Source organism: Sapajus apella, unplaced genomic scaffold (genome assembly GCF_009761245.1).
Source record: "Sapajus apella isolate SASKATOON/1434 unplaced genomic scaffold, GSC_monkey_1.0 scaffold138, whole genome shotgun sequence".
NCBI lineage: Eukaryota > Metazoa > Chordata > Mammalia > Primates > Cebidae > Sapajus > Sapajus apella.
In genome coordinates this window covers 3,180,148-3,194,881 of record NW_022437078.1, presented here as the reverse complement: position 1 = coordinate 3,194,881, position 14,734 = coordinate 3,180,148, and the positions used below count along the sequence as shown (strand labels likewise).

Here is a 14,734-nt window from a genome sequence, read left to right as displayed (position 1 = left end):
GGAGGAAGACAAGGGAGAGGCATCAGCAGGGCCCCTGCACGGCACACACAGTCAGGGGTGTCCTCCTCATGGTCCTCACTTGGCTAAGCCAGAAGCCCTAGGAGCAGAATGGGACAGTACAGGGTGCCCTGGTAGAGCCTACAAGGAGGGGATCATGAGGTGCTGCTGGCTGGGGGTGGGCTGTGCTGTAGGCCTGACTGGGGCTGAGGGAGGGGCAGCCCCCAATTCGCTTGGCTCAGGGCAGGGGAAGTCTCCTCTGAGGAGGGGTGTACACACAGCCCCCCCAAGCCCACATCAGCAGCATTTGGGTGTTAGGCCAGACAGAGTTCTGCCACCCCCAGGAGCCACAGTCCAAGGCCCTACCAGCACCCTACACCCCCAGGACCTGAAGGACACCCACCAGCCACCCTCCAGGGACGGGCCAAGGCCTCCTCTGGGCCCAGGGCCAGGTCCTCCTGCAGCCAGGCCACTGCCCGCAGGAGTACGGAGAGCCCAGCCTGAGGACATCCCCCTGGGCCGCCCCTTCATGCCATGGAAGGACGGCCCCCTAAGCCACACAGGAGGCTGAAGCAATGCAGCCCTCCAACTCCCGTCAAGGACCCAACTGCGGGCTCCTCGTGGGTTTTGGACTTGGGAACAGAGGCGGCTGCAGGGGGTGCTGCCGTGTGCCTGGCTCTGCAGCCAGTCTGCACATCTTGGCTGCCCTTGTCTAGCCAGGAATATGAAGGTCTTATGTGCACGGGCGTGTGCAAAAGTGTGCATGTGTGTGCTCAGAGAAACCCACATGCATGAGGCATGTGCTGAGGCCACATAGTGCAAAGGACCCACATGCCTGGCACGTGCTAAGGGCCAGCAGCAGTGAGGAGGCCGGGCAGGTCAGCCCCCAACCCAGGTGGGCTCCAGAACCCAGGGCCCCAGGCCCATTCCCACAGTCCCCAGACTCAGAGGCACAGAGCTCCCCAGGTCCCCAAGAGCCCTCCTAGGACACCTAGGTTTTGCACAGCCTGTGAGGCAACCATGGAGGGGGTAGGAGGGAGGAGCCATGGCCTGGAGCCTCGGCATTCCATGGACATGCAGCACAGGGCGGGGTGGGGGCAGGACAGGACAGGGCAGCCACCCAGACCCCTGAAGGGGTCCAAGCAGGCACCCCCACCACTGTGGGGCCAAGCTCATGTGCTTGTGGGCACATGCCCTTCCATGTGCACGCCTCAACACACAGGCAGCGCCTCCATGGTAGGGCCAGCTGGCCACACGCCCAGGGGCCCAGGCGCATACAGGGGTCTGGGTGCATGGATTCCTCACTGGGAGGTGATAGGAGAGGCTGGGGCCACTTGGAGCTGGTGGCAGAGTCCCCAGAGGCCAAGCAGCTGGGCTGGGGGAGCCTGGAAGGGGACTTGCCAACCCCACTGTGAGGCTGGCGGGCCCAAGGCCGGCATTAGAAGTCTCTGGCTGGGCCGAGGTGCTCAGAGCTGTCCCTGCCAACAGGAGCCAGATGGAGGGAGCCCTGGGCCAGTGCCAACGGGAGAGCGGCAGTGAGTGCAGGGCGGAGGCGGGAGGCGCAGGCGGGCGGCCGTGCGGGGTGGGGGACCCGGTGAGTCAGTACCTGTCGCTCTGAGGGCACAGCTACCACAGCGTTCGGGCGCTGTCCATGGGCTTAAACTGCCAGCCCGCGTGGCTGCCAGAGTCCAGGGCAGCCAGATAGCGCTAGGAGGGCCCGGGGTGGGTGGGGTGCAGGAGAGAGAGAGAGAGAGAGAGCGCAGCCTCAACTCCAGGGTGCGGGGCCGGGAGGGGGCTATGGGGGGCCATATGATGGTGAGGACGAGGACAGTGGGACTGGGCCTGCACCTGGATGGCCTGAGCCTCACAGGCCTGGCCCCTCCCAGACACCCCAGCCCAGCTCTGTGCTGCTGGGGACGACGGCAGCAGCCACAGGACGGGATTTCTGAGCAAGGCAGCCTTCGGCCTCTCAAGCCCTGTCCTGGTAGACCGGCCCCCTCCTCCCCAGTCCCTCCACTGTGCCACAAGCTCCTTCTCTTGGGTACCCTGTCCCCTCCTGCCTGTGTCTTACTCGAGACGCCAGAGGGGACACCAGGGCCAGACTGGAACAGACACTCAGGAAAAGACTCAAGGAAGAAAAAGAAAAGGAGGCAGAGCCAGGGCCCCTGGGAACTGGAGCGGTGGCACCCCATGGATCCAGAAGGGACAGCAAATGGAGGGCAAGAGGCCAGGGAGGGCCTGGCGCAGGGCCATGCCCACGAGAGGGCATGGGGTCACACCTGCCCACCCACCTGCTCGCCTTTCCCAAGAAAAGGCCTGAGAGCTGACCCGCTGGGTGGCTGGCCCCAAGGCTGCCCTCTGGCCCCAGGGCACTCTAAGGCTGCCTGGGAGGAGCTAGCAGGCCCACCCAGCCTGGTCTACTCATGCCAGGCACCCTGCGTAGAGGTCCCGGCTGGGAAGAGCCCACTAGAACCCCGGTGGTGGCGGCTCACAGCTGCCCCTAGAACTCCCACTGGCTGCATGTGCCACACCAGCCCACCAACACAGCGCAACAGCGGGCCCTCAAGGCTGAGCAGCCACCCCGTCCACCCTCCTGCCCCAAGACTTACTGAGGGCGGCGGGGACTCACGCCCAATGAGTGGGGTGTTCTCACAGCGGGGGTTCTGGAAATTGGTGTTCTGGCTCCTGAGGCATGAGGGGAGAGAGGCTGTGAGGGACTGCTGGCCATATGGGGGGCCCTGGAGGTGGCCCAGCTGTGCCCACCCAGCCTGCCTGACACCCCCATCTTTGATCCTGACTTTCACAGGGGTGGGCACATCTGTTCTCACTGGGAGTCCCATGAACCAAGCACAGTAACAAAGGGCTCAGAGAGGGCTCACAGAGAGCCCCCTGCCCACCTTGGCCTGGCCAGAGTCCACTCCCTCCAAGCCACCTGCCCACCTTGTGCCCTGGACACAGTACCTCCATCTGACCACATGGCGTCCCCATGGCCCCTGGACTGAGTCCACCTGGGGCAGGAGGCACTCAATGCCCAGAAGCCGCCCCTTCTCCAACCCCTTCCCTCAAGCTAGTCCCAACCTGGATCCACGTTCTCAGCTGCATTAGAAGTCTGATGTGCCTGCTGGTCCCACTGGGCTCCCCGAGTGAGCCTGGGCGCCTGTCCCCCTCAACTCACATGTACTCAGTGACTGGCGCATTGCTGACGGTGTGGGCCGCGGCCGGGATGCTGGTTTCACTGCCGTAGCTGCTGCCACAGCTGTACAAACTGGGCATGTGGACACGGTAGAGGCTGTCATGCGCCTGCCGTGGCCCCGGAGCGGCCTCCTCCTCCCCGTCCTCGTCAGGGCCTCTGCGAGGAGGGACATGCAGCACCAGCTCAGGCCCCAGAAGGAAGGAGCTGGTGACCCCTGAGGGTCTGCTCTGGTGTAGACAGATACTCCTGGTTCCAGTCCTAGCTTGGCTGTGTGCATACTGCATGTGGGACTGTAGGCTGGTCACCCAGCTCTGCGTCCAGCCCTGGCCCTATGAGGTCAGGTGCTAAGAGACCTGTGTAGTCACCCAAGTGCCAGGCCCTGTACCGCAGCCTGAGCCTGAGCATGGCAAGGCTTGCTGTCTGCTTACTGAAAGAAGAGTGCAAGGCCCCTCCTGGGAGGGCACCGGAGGCTGGGGTGCCTCTTGGCTCTGTACAACCCAACTGCACCCTTGGGTGGCCTGAGCCAGTTTTCCCGGCCCTGCTGCCCTCTGGCTTTCCATCCTCCACTCTGTGCAGGCCTCTGGCACTCTGGAGCTCCTCCACGCCCCATGAGGTCCCAGATGGGACACAGGGTGGGCTGCCTGGTGGCAAGCACTTCAGAAGCAGAACAGTGGTAGCTTTTGGCTGAGTGGTGGCCACCAGCCATGTCCCTCATATGCAGTGGCTTGAGTGCCCCCTCTTACAACTCCCTTTCTACAGTGAGGGAAATGCAGGCCCAGGGTGCTTAAGTGACTTGCCCACATCATACAATAAGCAAGGATAGAAACAGGATCCGAATCTAGCCCTGTGGGTTCAGGGCTAGGCTCTTATCTACTGTCCTATGTCCACCATCTTTATTACCACTGACACCATCACCACCACCATCACCACCACCACCACCATCACCACTGCCATCACCATTATTACTGTCACCATCATCACCATCTCTATCACCATCATCATCACAACCACAACCACAACCACCATCACCACCACCACCACCACCAGCACTGCCATCACCATTATCATTGCCACCATCATCACCATCACTATCACCATCGCCACCACCATGATCACCATCATCACCACCATCACCATTATTACCACCATCCCCACTACCATTGTTACCATCACCATCATCACTACCGCCACCATCCCCATTATTACCACCATCACCACTACCATCATGGCCATTACTGTCATCACCACCACCATCACCATTATTACCATCACCAATGCCATTATTACCATTGCCACCATCACCATCACAATCACCGTCACTACCACAATCATCACCATTACCATCATTACCACCATTATCACCACCACCATCACCATTACCACATCACCAATGCCATCATTACCATTGCCATCACCACCATCACAATCACCATCACTACCACAATCATCACCATTACCATCATTACCACCATCATCACCACCACCATCATCACCACCACCATCACCAATGCCATCATTACCATTGCCATCACCACCATCACAATCACCATCACTACCACAATCATCACCATTACCATCATCATCACCACCATCGCCTTCATCACCACCATTATCACTGGCAGCATCACAGTTACCATCACAAGGAAAAATAACAGAAATCCAGACAAAAGTAAGAAATCTGAGCTGAGCTACCTACCATCCATGTTGGGCCACCAAGCAGTAGCCACATTCCAAGTGGGAGGGGAGGTGGAGGTCTCAAAGATAAGCCACGGGAGCCCCAGTAAGGGAAGGAGCCTGTCACCTCCAAACCCCACGCAACACAGTACTGAGTGGGGAGACTCAGGCAGGGGCCACCAGGAGCCCCACTTCAAAAGTAAGGACATAGTGGCTCCAGGGGAGCTGGCTTTTTGGGAGTCACGTAGCTGGAGGCCACAGCCACCTGGGGACTAACCACTGACCTTTTCCCCCACAGCTCCGTGCACCTGCACCCCATGGCAGCGGGGAGGGGGAAGGGTGAACACCTGCCTGGGAGGGAGCACGGAGTAGAGAGTTTGAGGCCGGCTCTCAGGGCGATGGGCAGGAGAGCCCAGTCCTCCCCACTGCCTGCTCCAGACTCCCGAGACCCAGGCCGGGAGCTCCTCCAGGCTGTTTTCCTCCTGTGAAATGGAGGTGCTCACCTGGGGGCCGGCAGCCTCAGAGATACCACAGAAACCTAAGGAGGGTCATGAGGTGAGGAGGTGTCTGTCCCTCTCCTCTGGGACTGGCATACAGGTGTCCATAAATGCATGCCCCTGAACGTCCTGCATGCCACATGGCCTTGGGGAAGCTCCCTCAACCCCTGGAACCCCTCACCTCTTCTGCTGCCAGGTGTGCGGGACGCTGCAGACGATGGAGCTGAACATGAGGGCAGTGACGAAGGAGAAGAGGGCCAAGTAGATGAGGCCCTCCACACCGTCATAGCAGAAGCCGGTCAGCGCCTGCACGTAGTCCTGAGGCCACAGGGACGAGACCGCAGGATCCAGAGATGGAGGGGGGGAGGGGGCGGCGTGAGGCCCTTGGACCAGCCACAGTGGCCTGGACTGCCCCCCAGAGGTTGGGCTGAGGACCCACTGTCTGCTGGGAGGTCCCCATCCTCCCGAGCAGCTGCTCCCCTGTTCCTACCCGCCAAGCCGCCAGGACCCTCTCCCAAGCCCTGCCTCTCACCAGATGCAGGCTGCGGCAGTCCACCAGGGCGGTGAGGTGCTGCAGGTTGACCTCTGTGCCATTCAGCACCTCCTGGACACGGAGGAGGGGGTCCTGGGGGGCACGCACCACAAGAGGTCAGCACTTCATTTGGAAGGGGGACCTCGAGACAGGCTTGCCCCGTCTTGGAAGCCACCTGGGTCTTCCTCTACCCCACAATCTGCCACTGAGCTACCCTCCACCCTGGGGTCTTAGTGCAGGACCTGAGGACTCTGGGCCTTGAGAAATGGTGACCCCAGACCCCTCCCCAGACTCATGGGACCCACCAAGGACACAAGGACCTGGGAGCACCTGTCCAGTGTGGGCACCACTACGTAAAGACAGACCTTTTATTGTAATGGGAGAGACGGTGAACCCCCCACGTGTCTACTGACACAGACCTGCTCTGCTTTTAAAAGTCTTATTTCAAGGAACAGTTAAAGGCAAAGGAAATCTCTCATGTGAACTGACAAAACTCTCCATGGAGAGTGAGCATGATTCTGTAATGTGTCCGTACACTCTCGGGTGCTCATGTATGTGCCTGTGTGTGTGCACCTGTGCACAGACACTGCCAGTGCTGTCACATGCCTGGAGAAATGACTGCACAGAAACACCGCCAGGCTGACGGCAACTCCGCAGGAGGAGCGACTGGCCCAATGCGCGCTCTGTTGCCTAGGCTGGAGTGCAGTGGCGCAATCTCCGCTCACTGCAATCTCTGCCTCCTGGGTTCAAGCGATTCTCCTGCCTCAGCCTCCCAAGTAGCTGGGACTACAGGTACGCGCCACCACACCCGGTTAATTTTTGTAGTTTTAGTAGAGACGGGGTTTCCCCACATTGACCAGGCTGGTCTTAAACTCCTGGGTTCAAGTGATTTGCCTATCTTGGCCTCCGAGAGTGCTGGGATTACAGGCATAAGCCACCTCACCTGGCCATATTTTTAATTTTTTAAAACATATTTTAAAACAGGGAAAAACAATAATCCCCTCCAATTTCCAGAATCCCCCCAGGACATTCACCCTGAGAATGGATATGATTCTGTTATTCTCTTCCTTAATCTCTTTCCGTTTTCTTGAAATTTTAAAAAAAAATATATAAGGAGCTCATATTAGTTTTTAAACAAAGAATAAAGTTATCTTTTAAAAGCTGGGTGTGGTGGCTCAAGTCTGTCATCCCAGCCCTGAGACCCACCTGGGCAACATAACAAGAGCCTGTCTCAAAAGAAATGAGTTTTATAATCTACCAAAAATTCCTAAGGAAAAGGAATGAAAGAGGGAGGAAGGAGAGGACAAAAGAGGCCTAATGCGAAAGGGCTGGGGGAGGAAGGAGGAACGCCTCCCGCACCCACTGCCACCAGGTCCCTACTCAGCCAGCCTAGTGCCTTCTCCAAATCTGCCCTGAGCTGTGTTTGCACCTCAAATTTCTTTCATGCTGAGAAAAAAAGGCCCCTGCCTGCCCCAGCGCTTTCCCCACAGCCCCTCACCTTGGTGGCCGGCTGCTCCCGGGGGACGGTCCTCAGGAGCTCAGCCACGACATCCTGCATCTCCACCAGCGCCTTGTGGCTGCCCGACAGCTTCTGCTCCAGAGAGGAGACCAAGTCCATGGGGACTGCTGGGCCCACCCACCTTTCCCTCCCCAGGACCCTCCAACACGGGGCCACCAGCAAGGTGTCCAGCCTAGGAGGCTGTCAAGGCTCCGCCCTGCAGGCCAATGGGGTACTCCCGACCCTTGCTTCCCCAGGGACACACCCAGAGACCACAGAGCCCTGAGGTGGTAACAGCCAACCACGTACCCACACCAGCAAGCAAAGCACTGACACACGACCTTCAGGACTCAAAAGGTCCCGCAGTCACGGTGAAATGATAGACAGTGCGTACAGGGCTTGACCAGCTGGTTTGGCAACCCCTTCAAACTCCCCCACCATGATGCTGGAACATGCTGCAGAGGCATCTCTGGGGCTCCTCCTGCACCCCCCTCCAACAAGGCCAACCCAAGGAGCAAAAGCAGTCCTGGCAATGCGGGTGCACTGAGCGGGTCACCCCGAAAGGCTTGCACCCAGGTGACTGGCGTGGTAATCCCAGGGGCTGTTGGTGACATCCACACAGTCTCTGTCCAGCTCCCTCCCCCAGCTCCCCAGTCCTGCAGGCTGAGGAACCAGGCCACCATGCCAGCTCGCCTGCTCGCGGCCCCTCCGCACAGAGCAATGTGCTCAGACTCTCCCAGAATCTCAGTCCCAACCTCCCAGGACCGGCCAGGCTCTCACCTGCTGGAAGGGGTTGGTGGCGCGGGGTGAGCAGGCCAGGTAGTATTGCAGAATGTCTGCGGAGAGACGTCAGGGCAGGCTGAGACATGATGACTGTCCCAATGCGACTGTGTGCATGTGAGCATGTGTCTGCATGCATGTCTTCAGGGCACATCTGCATGTGTGTTTACACGTGTGCATATGCATCTACACTCATGCCTTCAGGACACATGGGCATGTGTGTTTACACATGTGCTGTGTCTACATACATCTGCAGGGCACATCTGCATGTATGTTTACACGTGTGCCTATGTGTCTACACACATCTCCAGGGCACATCTGCATTTGTTTACATGTGTCTATGCATCTACAGGCAAGTGTCCAGGACACATGGGCATGTCTGTGTACACGTGCGCTTATGTGTCTGCACTCATGTCTCCAGGGCAAATCTGCATGTGTATTTACATGTGTGCATGTATGTGTCTGCATACATATCTTCAGGGCACACCTGTATGCATGTTCACATATGTGCCTGTGTGTCTGCATGTACCCGTTGATACATATGCATGTGTCTGCATGTTTACTTACACATGAATGTGTCTGTGTACGTGTTTACATGTGCATGCATGCCTATGTGCATGTTTACATGTGTGCATGTGTGTGCATGTCTGTGTATGTGTCTTCACATGTGTCTGCATCCAGTTACACACATGCATGTATGTCTGTGTATGTGGCAGTGGGGTCTGTACTCCCATCAAGCCAGGGTCCCTACACATTGGCCCTTGCTGGGATCTACCTTCTGAACTCTTTATAAGTTCAGTTCTTCCAATTATCAAAGAACATTAAAAAAAATGTTTTTAAAAGTTGAAAAAATGATGAAAGTATTTAGAAACAGAACACCAGGTGTCACTGTGGCCGCCTGTGCAGTGAAGCCAACGTGGCTGGCCTGGCTGGCCTTCTGGGAGGGGCTATATGGCCTGAAGGCTGGAGCTCATGCTTATATTTGTACATGTACATGTGTAGCGGGGGCTGCTCATTCTTGCTGAAACCCCCAAAGGCCACCATCAGTAGGGACCTGGAGGGGCCAGGCTGATGGCAGGGGGGCCAAGAACAGTGGTCAGTGCCACTGAGTGGTCACCAGCCCCACCCCGACCCCCAGCAGAGCCGGTCCACCCCCCACCCTCATTCCTGAGGACAAGGTGAGTTGGGGGCGGATTACTTTTCCTCCTGGAGGAGACTCGGGCTTTGGTGGAAATGGTTCCTTCAACAAAGGCAGGTAAAAAACCTGCCCACAAGGGAATCCTGTGGCCTCCAGGGACAAAGGGTGGCAGGATGGTCCCTGACAGGAGGGAGCACTTCAAGATCTTTCAGTGTCTCCACCCCCACAGGGACAGGCCTTCTAGTTTCTTCTTGTGAACACATAATACTTCCAGAATGGGGGCCCATAGAAGCTTAACAAACTGACAGCACCCCAACCTCCAGATTCCCACGTCCACCTGCCTCTGCGACGTCTGACACACATCGCAAACCTCCCAAGGGGGCTGCAACTCCCAATGGCCCAGCTCCCTGCCCCCCAGCTCCAGACCTGCTCCCCGACCCGCAGTACAGCTCATGGCCCTGCAGCATAGAGCTGCTGAGACCATCGATGTGAACTGCTCCGTCCCTCTCTTTCCCTACATCTAATCGACAGGCAGTCCTTCTGGCTCCACCCTCAAAGCCCATCCCTGACCACCTTTTGCTCCATTTATTCAAGTCCCTGCTGTCTCCTGCTTGAGGCATCCCCCTCATCCTCTCTTGTAAACCCGGAGGCCTGAGGATGCTTTGAAAGAGACCTTCAATCATGCGTCATGTCTCTCCCCTGCTTGCCTCTCTCCAATGCCCCCCCCCCCCCCCGCATAAAGCGAAGCTCACCACAGTGACTCAGCCCCACTGGCCTCCCACCCTCCCCTCCCCGCAAGGGTCTGCCTCCTGCCTTGGTGACCTTGCAAAAATGCAGCATCCTCTGGCTCTATTTTTTTTTTTTTTTTTTGTTTTCAGAGATGGAGTTTTGCTCTGATTTCTCAGGCTGGAGTGCAATGGTGTAATCTCAGCTCACTGCAACCTCCACCTCCTGGGTTCAATTGATTCTCCTGCCTCAACCTCTGGAGTAGCTGGGATTATAGGCGCCCATCACCATGCCCGGCTTACTGTTGTATTTTTAGTAAAGACGGGGCTTCACTGTGTTAGCTAGGCTGGTCTCAAACTCCTGACCCCAGGTGATCCACCCTCCTTCGCCTCCCAAAGTGCTGGGATTACAGGCGTAAGCTACAGTGCCTGGCCCTCTAGCTATACTTTAACACCACCCATTTGGCCTCCTCTGCCCACCTGCTCAAAGCAGCCTGGGTCACCTGCCCCTTCCCCTACGCCATGGGCACCCATCACCCCAGGCACCACTGGCCTCACAGTTCCTGTCATTCTTTACAAAGCCTTCCACTTGGGAAAGGTGGTCCAGTCTGCTCACTAGCGTCCTGGCCTGGGACCTGTCTCCCTGAGACCATGGGCCCACAGGGCAGGGGCACCTCCGCCTCAGCCACCTTGCTGTCCCAGCTCAGCCCAACCCTGGGGAACCCACTCTGACACGGCTGCAGACGCAGACTCACCCCCACTCAGCACCGAGTGCTGCTCCACCATCTTGGTCACGTAGGTGTCAGGGTCCACACAGAAGTCGCTGGAGCCCTAGGGTGGGCGTGGGTGAGCGAGAGGGGGTGACCAAGCTGAGCCTAAAGGGAAGCTCCTGGGGGTAGAACCCCTGTCCCTGGAGTCTGCTTTCCACTGAGGAGGGTAGACTGTGAATCTGGGGTCACAGGTGCACTGTGCCCATGGCAGGGCAACACTGCTCTTGGGACTCGGTACCCGGGGAAGATGTGGGGGAAGGAGTGTGGCTTTCCCTCATCCCTCCCCCAGTGCCCAGGTCCAGCAGCCGGGGACCACACCCCCTCTGCCACTCACCACGGACACAGCCAGCTCCAAGCCCAGCGCGCCCCAGCTGATGACCAGGGCCAGGACTCCCAGCAGGCAGACCCTGAGACAGAGACAGCCAGTCAGCAGCCCCATGCCAGTGTTGGGGGCATGTCACCTGCTGGACTGCAGGCCAGAAGATGGGTCCCAGTGCACAACAGGGGTCAGCCCACACAGGAACTGAGGCTCTTCCAACAGCCTGGCCTCAGCCAGAGCTGCCCACAGCTCAGGGCTCAGATGGGGCCCTCTCCTGGGAGGGGTGGGGCTCAGAGAGCTCTGAGCTGGAAGCAGGGCTGGAAGGCCAGGTGGCTCTTGGGGCCCTGCCCCTCCTGGCCACCAGCTCCCTCTCCAGGTCCCGAGCAGGCAACAGTGTCCCCTTTACACGGGATCCTGCATCCCGCTGCCCACGTAGCAGCCCAAGGGGCCTGCTAACCTTAGCCAGACCAAGTCCTCCTGTGCTGAACCCTCACTCAGCAACTGGGTGCTCTTGCTACAGTACCAGCCTCTCCCTCACCTACACCTGGTGAGGCCTCACCTCACCCACATCTGGCTCCCTTTGATCCAGACACACAGGCCCCTGTGCACACCCCATTGCAGGTGCTTCCCCCCACACTGCGGGTCCCCCAAACCCCAGTGCAGGTCCCCCAAACACACCCCAGTGCAGGCCCTACACCCCACTGTGGGACCCCCCCACCCCACTGCACACACCCCACACCCCACCTCGTGCCCCCCACACCCCACAGCAGGCCTGCACACTGTTATCCTTCCTCATGTGTCCAGGCATCCCTTGCTCCCTGGGGTCCTCGCTCAATCCCTCCTGTCTAGGGTCTCCTTGGGCATAGCATGCAGCAGCACCCCCCCACCCACCTGCACCCCCCCAACCTGCCAGTACCTCCCACTGGCATACACCCCCTCCACCCCAGCTATTCCTCTTCAGGGTGCTGTCACCTGTGGCCCATGGCACCTTTCCCTCACTCCGCTTCTCTGTGGCCTGGGAGTGCCACATAGGGGGAGGCTGGGTGTTCTCCCATCTCTTCTGGGCCTGGCCCAGGGAGACACCAGCCATGGCCATGCAGCTGTGCAGTGAGGGGCAGTGACAACACTTCACCTCCCACGGAGGAGCTGCCACTCTCTCTGCCTTCCCAACGAGACCAAGGCCCAGCACTAAAGAGCCGCCTGCCCAAGGTCACCCTCCTGGTGAACCAGAGCTGGGGCTGGAACCCAGGCTGCCCCAGGGCCAAGGATGGAAGGGGTGGGGGAAGGGGCCCCAGCCTGGTCTCTGGGTGGCCCGGGGCATTCAGAGACCTGGGCAGGTTGTTTCAGGTCCTGGGCTACAAGTGCCCCACGTACAGACTCTCACAGGAAACCACGGGCTGGGGGCAAGTGTACCTGGACGGTAGCCACAGAGGCACAAGCCACAGGCATAAAAGGGGCATCTCAGAGCAGACGCAGTGCAGGGGGATCCTGCTCAGCCCCCATCACAGAGCCCGTGGCTGACACGGCAGAAGGGGTGGGGGAGGTGGTGCCATGGTCCCTTGCCCTGCCCCGCCGCTTCAGGCCCCCAGACTCACCCCACGAGAATGCCCTTGGAGCTGCGGATGAGGCCGACCAGCACCAGGAGGCAGATGATGACGTCCAACAGCAGCAGGCCCAGGTAGCCCAGCCACCTGCAGGCACACCTGGGAGTGGGCCAGGGCACGGACTCGGGGCCAAGGAGTGGGGTCCCAGGGGGAGCTGAGGCCAGCAGCCTGGCACATCGGAGGGCATTCAGAGGGTCTGGGTCTTAAGGACTGGTGTCAGTTCTTGAGAAAGGCTCCTGTTAGGGAAACTCCAGCCGCTGCCTGTGACCAGTGGCCCTGGCCACCCCACCCATCAGGCCTCATGTACTAGGTGCTGAGAGCAAAACTGGCCCCAGGAGGGTGATGCCTGCCCAGTGGGACGGGCAGGGAAGAGGGCCCGGCCGCACCTGTACCAGTCGTAGAGATCCACCTGCTCCGCCAGCACCTCCAGCGACACCGCGGTGTTCCTCCAAAAGGGGATGGCGGCCGTGTAGCCTAGCAGCGTCTCCAGCAGGCCCTGCAGCCGCTGCACGGCTCGCAGGGGCTCCGGCCGCCCGGCCAGCTGCCGCTCCAAGGTCTGCAGGCTGGGCTCCGCCGTGTGGTTCAGCCCCACTGCCGTGTCCCAAACCTGCGCCGGACCCGCGGGCGTGAGGCCGGGAGCCTGCCCTCCTTGCCCCAGAGGCTGGCCCCTCCTGCACAGCCCCAGCCCCGGCTGCCCCTCCCGGCCTCGCGCAGACGTGGAGTTCAGGAGCAGCAACAGCGCCCCCGGCCCCAGCTCGGCGGCCACTCACGCGGTCCTGGACCCCGGCCACCGTGCGGTTGGCGTGGCGGAGCGAGTAGGTGGCACGGTGGATGCCGTCACTGGTCTCCCCGTTGCCGTAGAATCCCACCGCGATGCCGGCGCTGGAGGGAGCGGCGGCGTGAGGGCGGGGCCTGATATTGTGGCCCCGCCCCCAACCACACTCCAGCCCCGCCCCTTCGGCTGTCCTCTCTAGCCCCGCCCCTAGGGAACACCCCGTCTGGCCCCGCCTTCCGGCCCCGCCCCACCGCGCTCACCTGCACACCAGCGTGGCGATGATGACGCACCAGGCCGTGCAGCAGCAGTCGGCGTCCAGGTGCTCCTCGCTCTTGCGCCGCCGGCAGCACAGCCAGAAGGAGTAGAAGAGCAAGAAGAGGAGGTCCAGGGCGAGGCAGGCCAGGGCGGCGGCCCCCAACAGCAGCAGCGCCTGCGGGCGGGCAGGAGGCGGCACTGGAAGGGGTGGACCCCCAGGCCCAGAGTGCCACGCTCCTAGCCCTGGGAGGTGGGCCCCATCCCCAACTTGTAGGTGAGGTATGGAGGCTCCCACCGCCTCAGTGATGCACCTGCGGTTACCCGGGTCTGTACCCCACACCTGGGACCCCGGTCTCGCCATCTTCAACGCTGTACGGCATCAAGACTCCATAGCCACTAGGAGGGGCCGGGTAGACCCTGGCCTCCAGTTTCCAGGCCTCCGTGTCTCCGGCAAGGCCACCTGTCCCCTCCCCACTGGGTCCCCAGAGTACAGAGCAGGTACTCAGGATGTCTGCCCCACCAGGCACCAAGGAGAGATACTGGGTGGAGGTAGCCAGAGAATGTGGGTGACAAAGGAGGACCCAGCAGTCTGGTGAACCAGTGTCCTTGCAGCCACAGCCCCGTTAAGGAGGTCCCTCCACCTCCCCAAGCCTGGTTTCTCTTCTGTAGAAAGAAGTGCTGCTGCCCCCTGAAGAAGCAAAGCCCTGGGGAGGGCCTGCCAGCATCAGCTCCTGTCCTCACCCCTAGCCCGAGACACCCCAGAACCCCAGGGCCCATCCTCAACTCAGGCCCAGAACTCTCCTACATCAGTCCTGGCAGGATCCCCCACCCCAGCTATGGTGCTGAGGTTTTCCCTACCCCACTGGTAGGGAAGTGGGGAGTCTGTGGGGGGGGGCTGAACCCCCACTTGTTGGCCATGAAAGTGTTTCTGAGGGGTGAACATGGAAGATGCCCCATCAGGAACCTGATCCTGTCTG

General features: G+C 60.0%; 1 protein-coding gene across 3 annotated transcripts in view; it reads right to left on the bottom strand.

The window, feature by feature from the left end:
- TTYH3 (tweety family member 3) overlaps nucleotides 1-14,734 on the bottom strand; it is a 30,989-nt gene that overhangs the window by 3,087 nt on the left and 13,168 nt on the right. The window contains exons 2-14 of one of the 3 annotated variants that reach the window (XM_032263796.1): nucleotides 13,763-13,932; nucleotides 13,498-13,609; nucleotides 13,114-13,334; nucleotides 12,719-12,814; nucleotides 11,139-11,211; nucleotides 10,790-10,865; nucleotides 8,172-8,227; nucleotides 7,392-7,484; nucleotides 5,894-5,986; nucleotides 5,543-5,679; nucleotides 3,173-3,346; nucleotides 2,607-2,682; nucleotides 1,604-1,704 (exon numbers count right to left, since the gene is read on the bottom strand). In XM_032263796.1, the coding sequence (XP_032119687.1) occupies nucleotides 1,624-1,704; nucleotides 2,607-2,682; nucleotides 3,173-3,346; nucleotides 5,543-5,679; nucleotides 5,894-5,986; nucleotides 7,392-7,484; nucleotides 8,172-8,227; nucleotides 10,790-10,865; nucleotides 11,139-11,211; nucleotides 12,719-12,814; nucleotides 13,114-13,334; nucleotides 13,498-13,609; nucleotides 13,763-13,932 (1,458 nt within the window). In that variant the 3' untranslated portion in view covers nucleotides 1,604-1,623. Of the gene's footprint in view, nucleotides 1-4; nucleotides 98-1,603; nucleotides 1,705-2,606; nucleotides 2,683-3,172; nucleotides 3,347-5,542; nucleotides 5,680-5,893; nucleotides 5,987-7,391; nucleotides 7,485-8,171; nucleotides 8,228-10,789; nucleotides 10,866-11,138; nucleotides 11,212-12,718; nucleotides 12,815-13,113; nucleotides 13,335-13,497; nucleotides 13,610-13,762; nucleotides 13,933-14,734 lie in introns of those variants that run through there. The other 2 variants (XM_032263797.1, XM_032263798.1) reach the window with 2 other exon arrangements.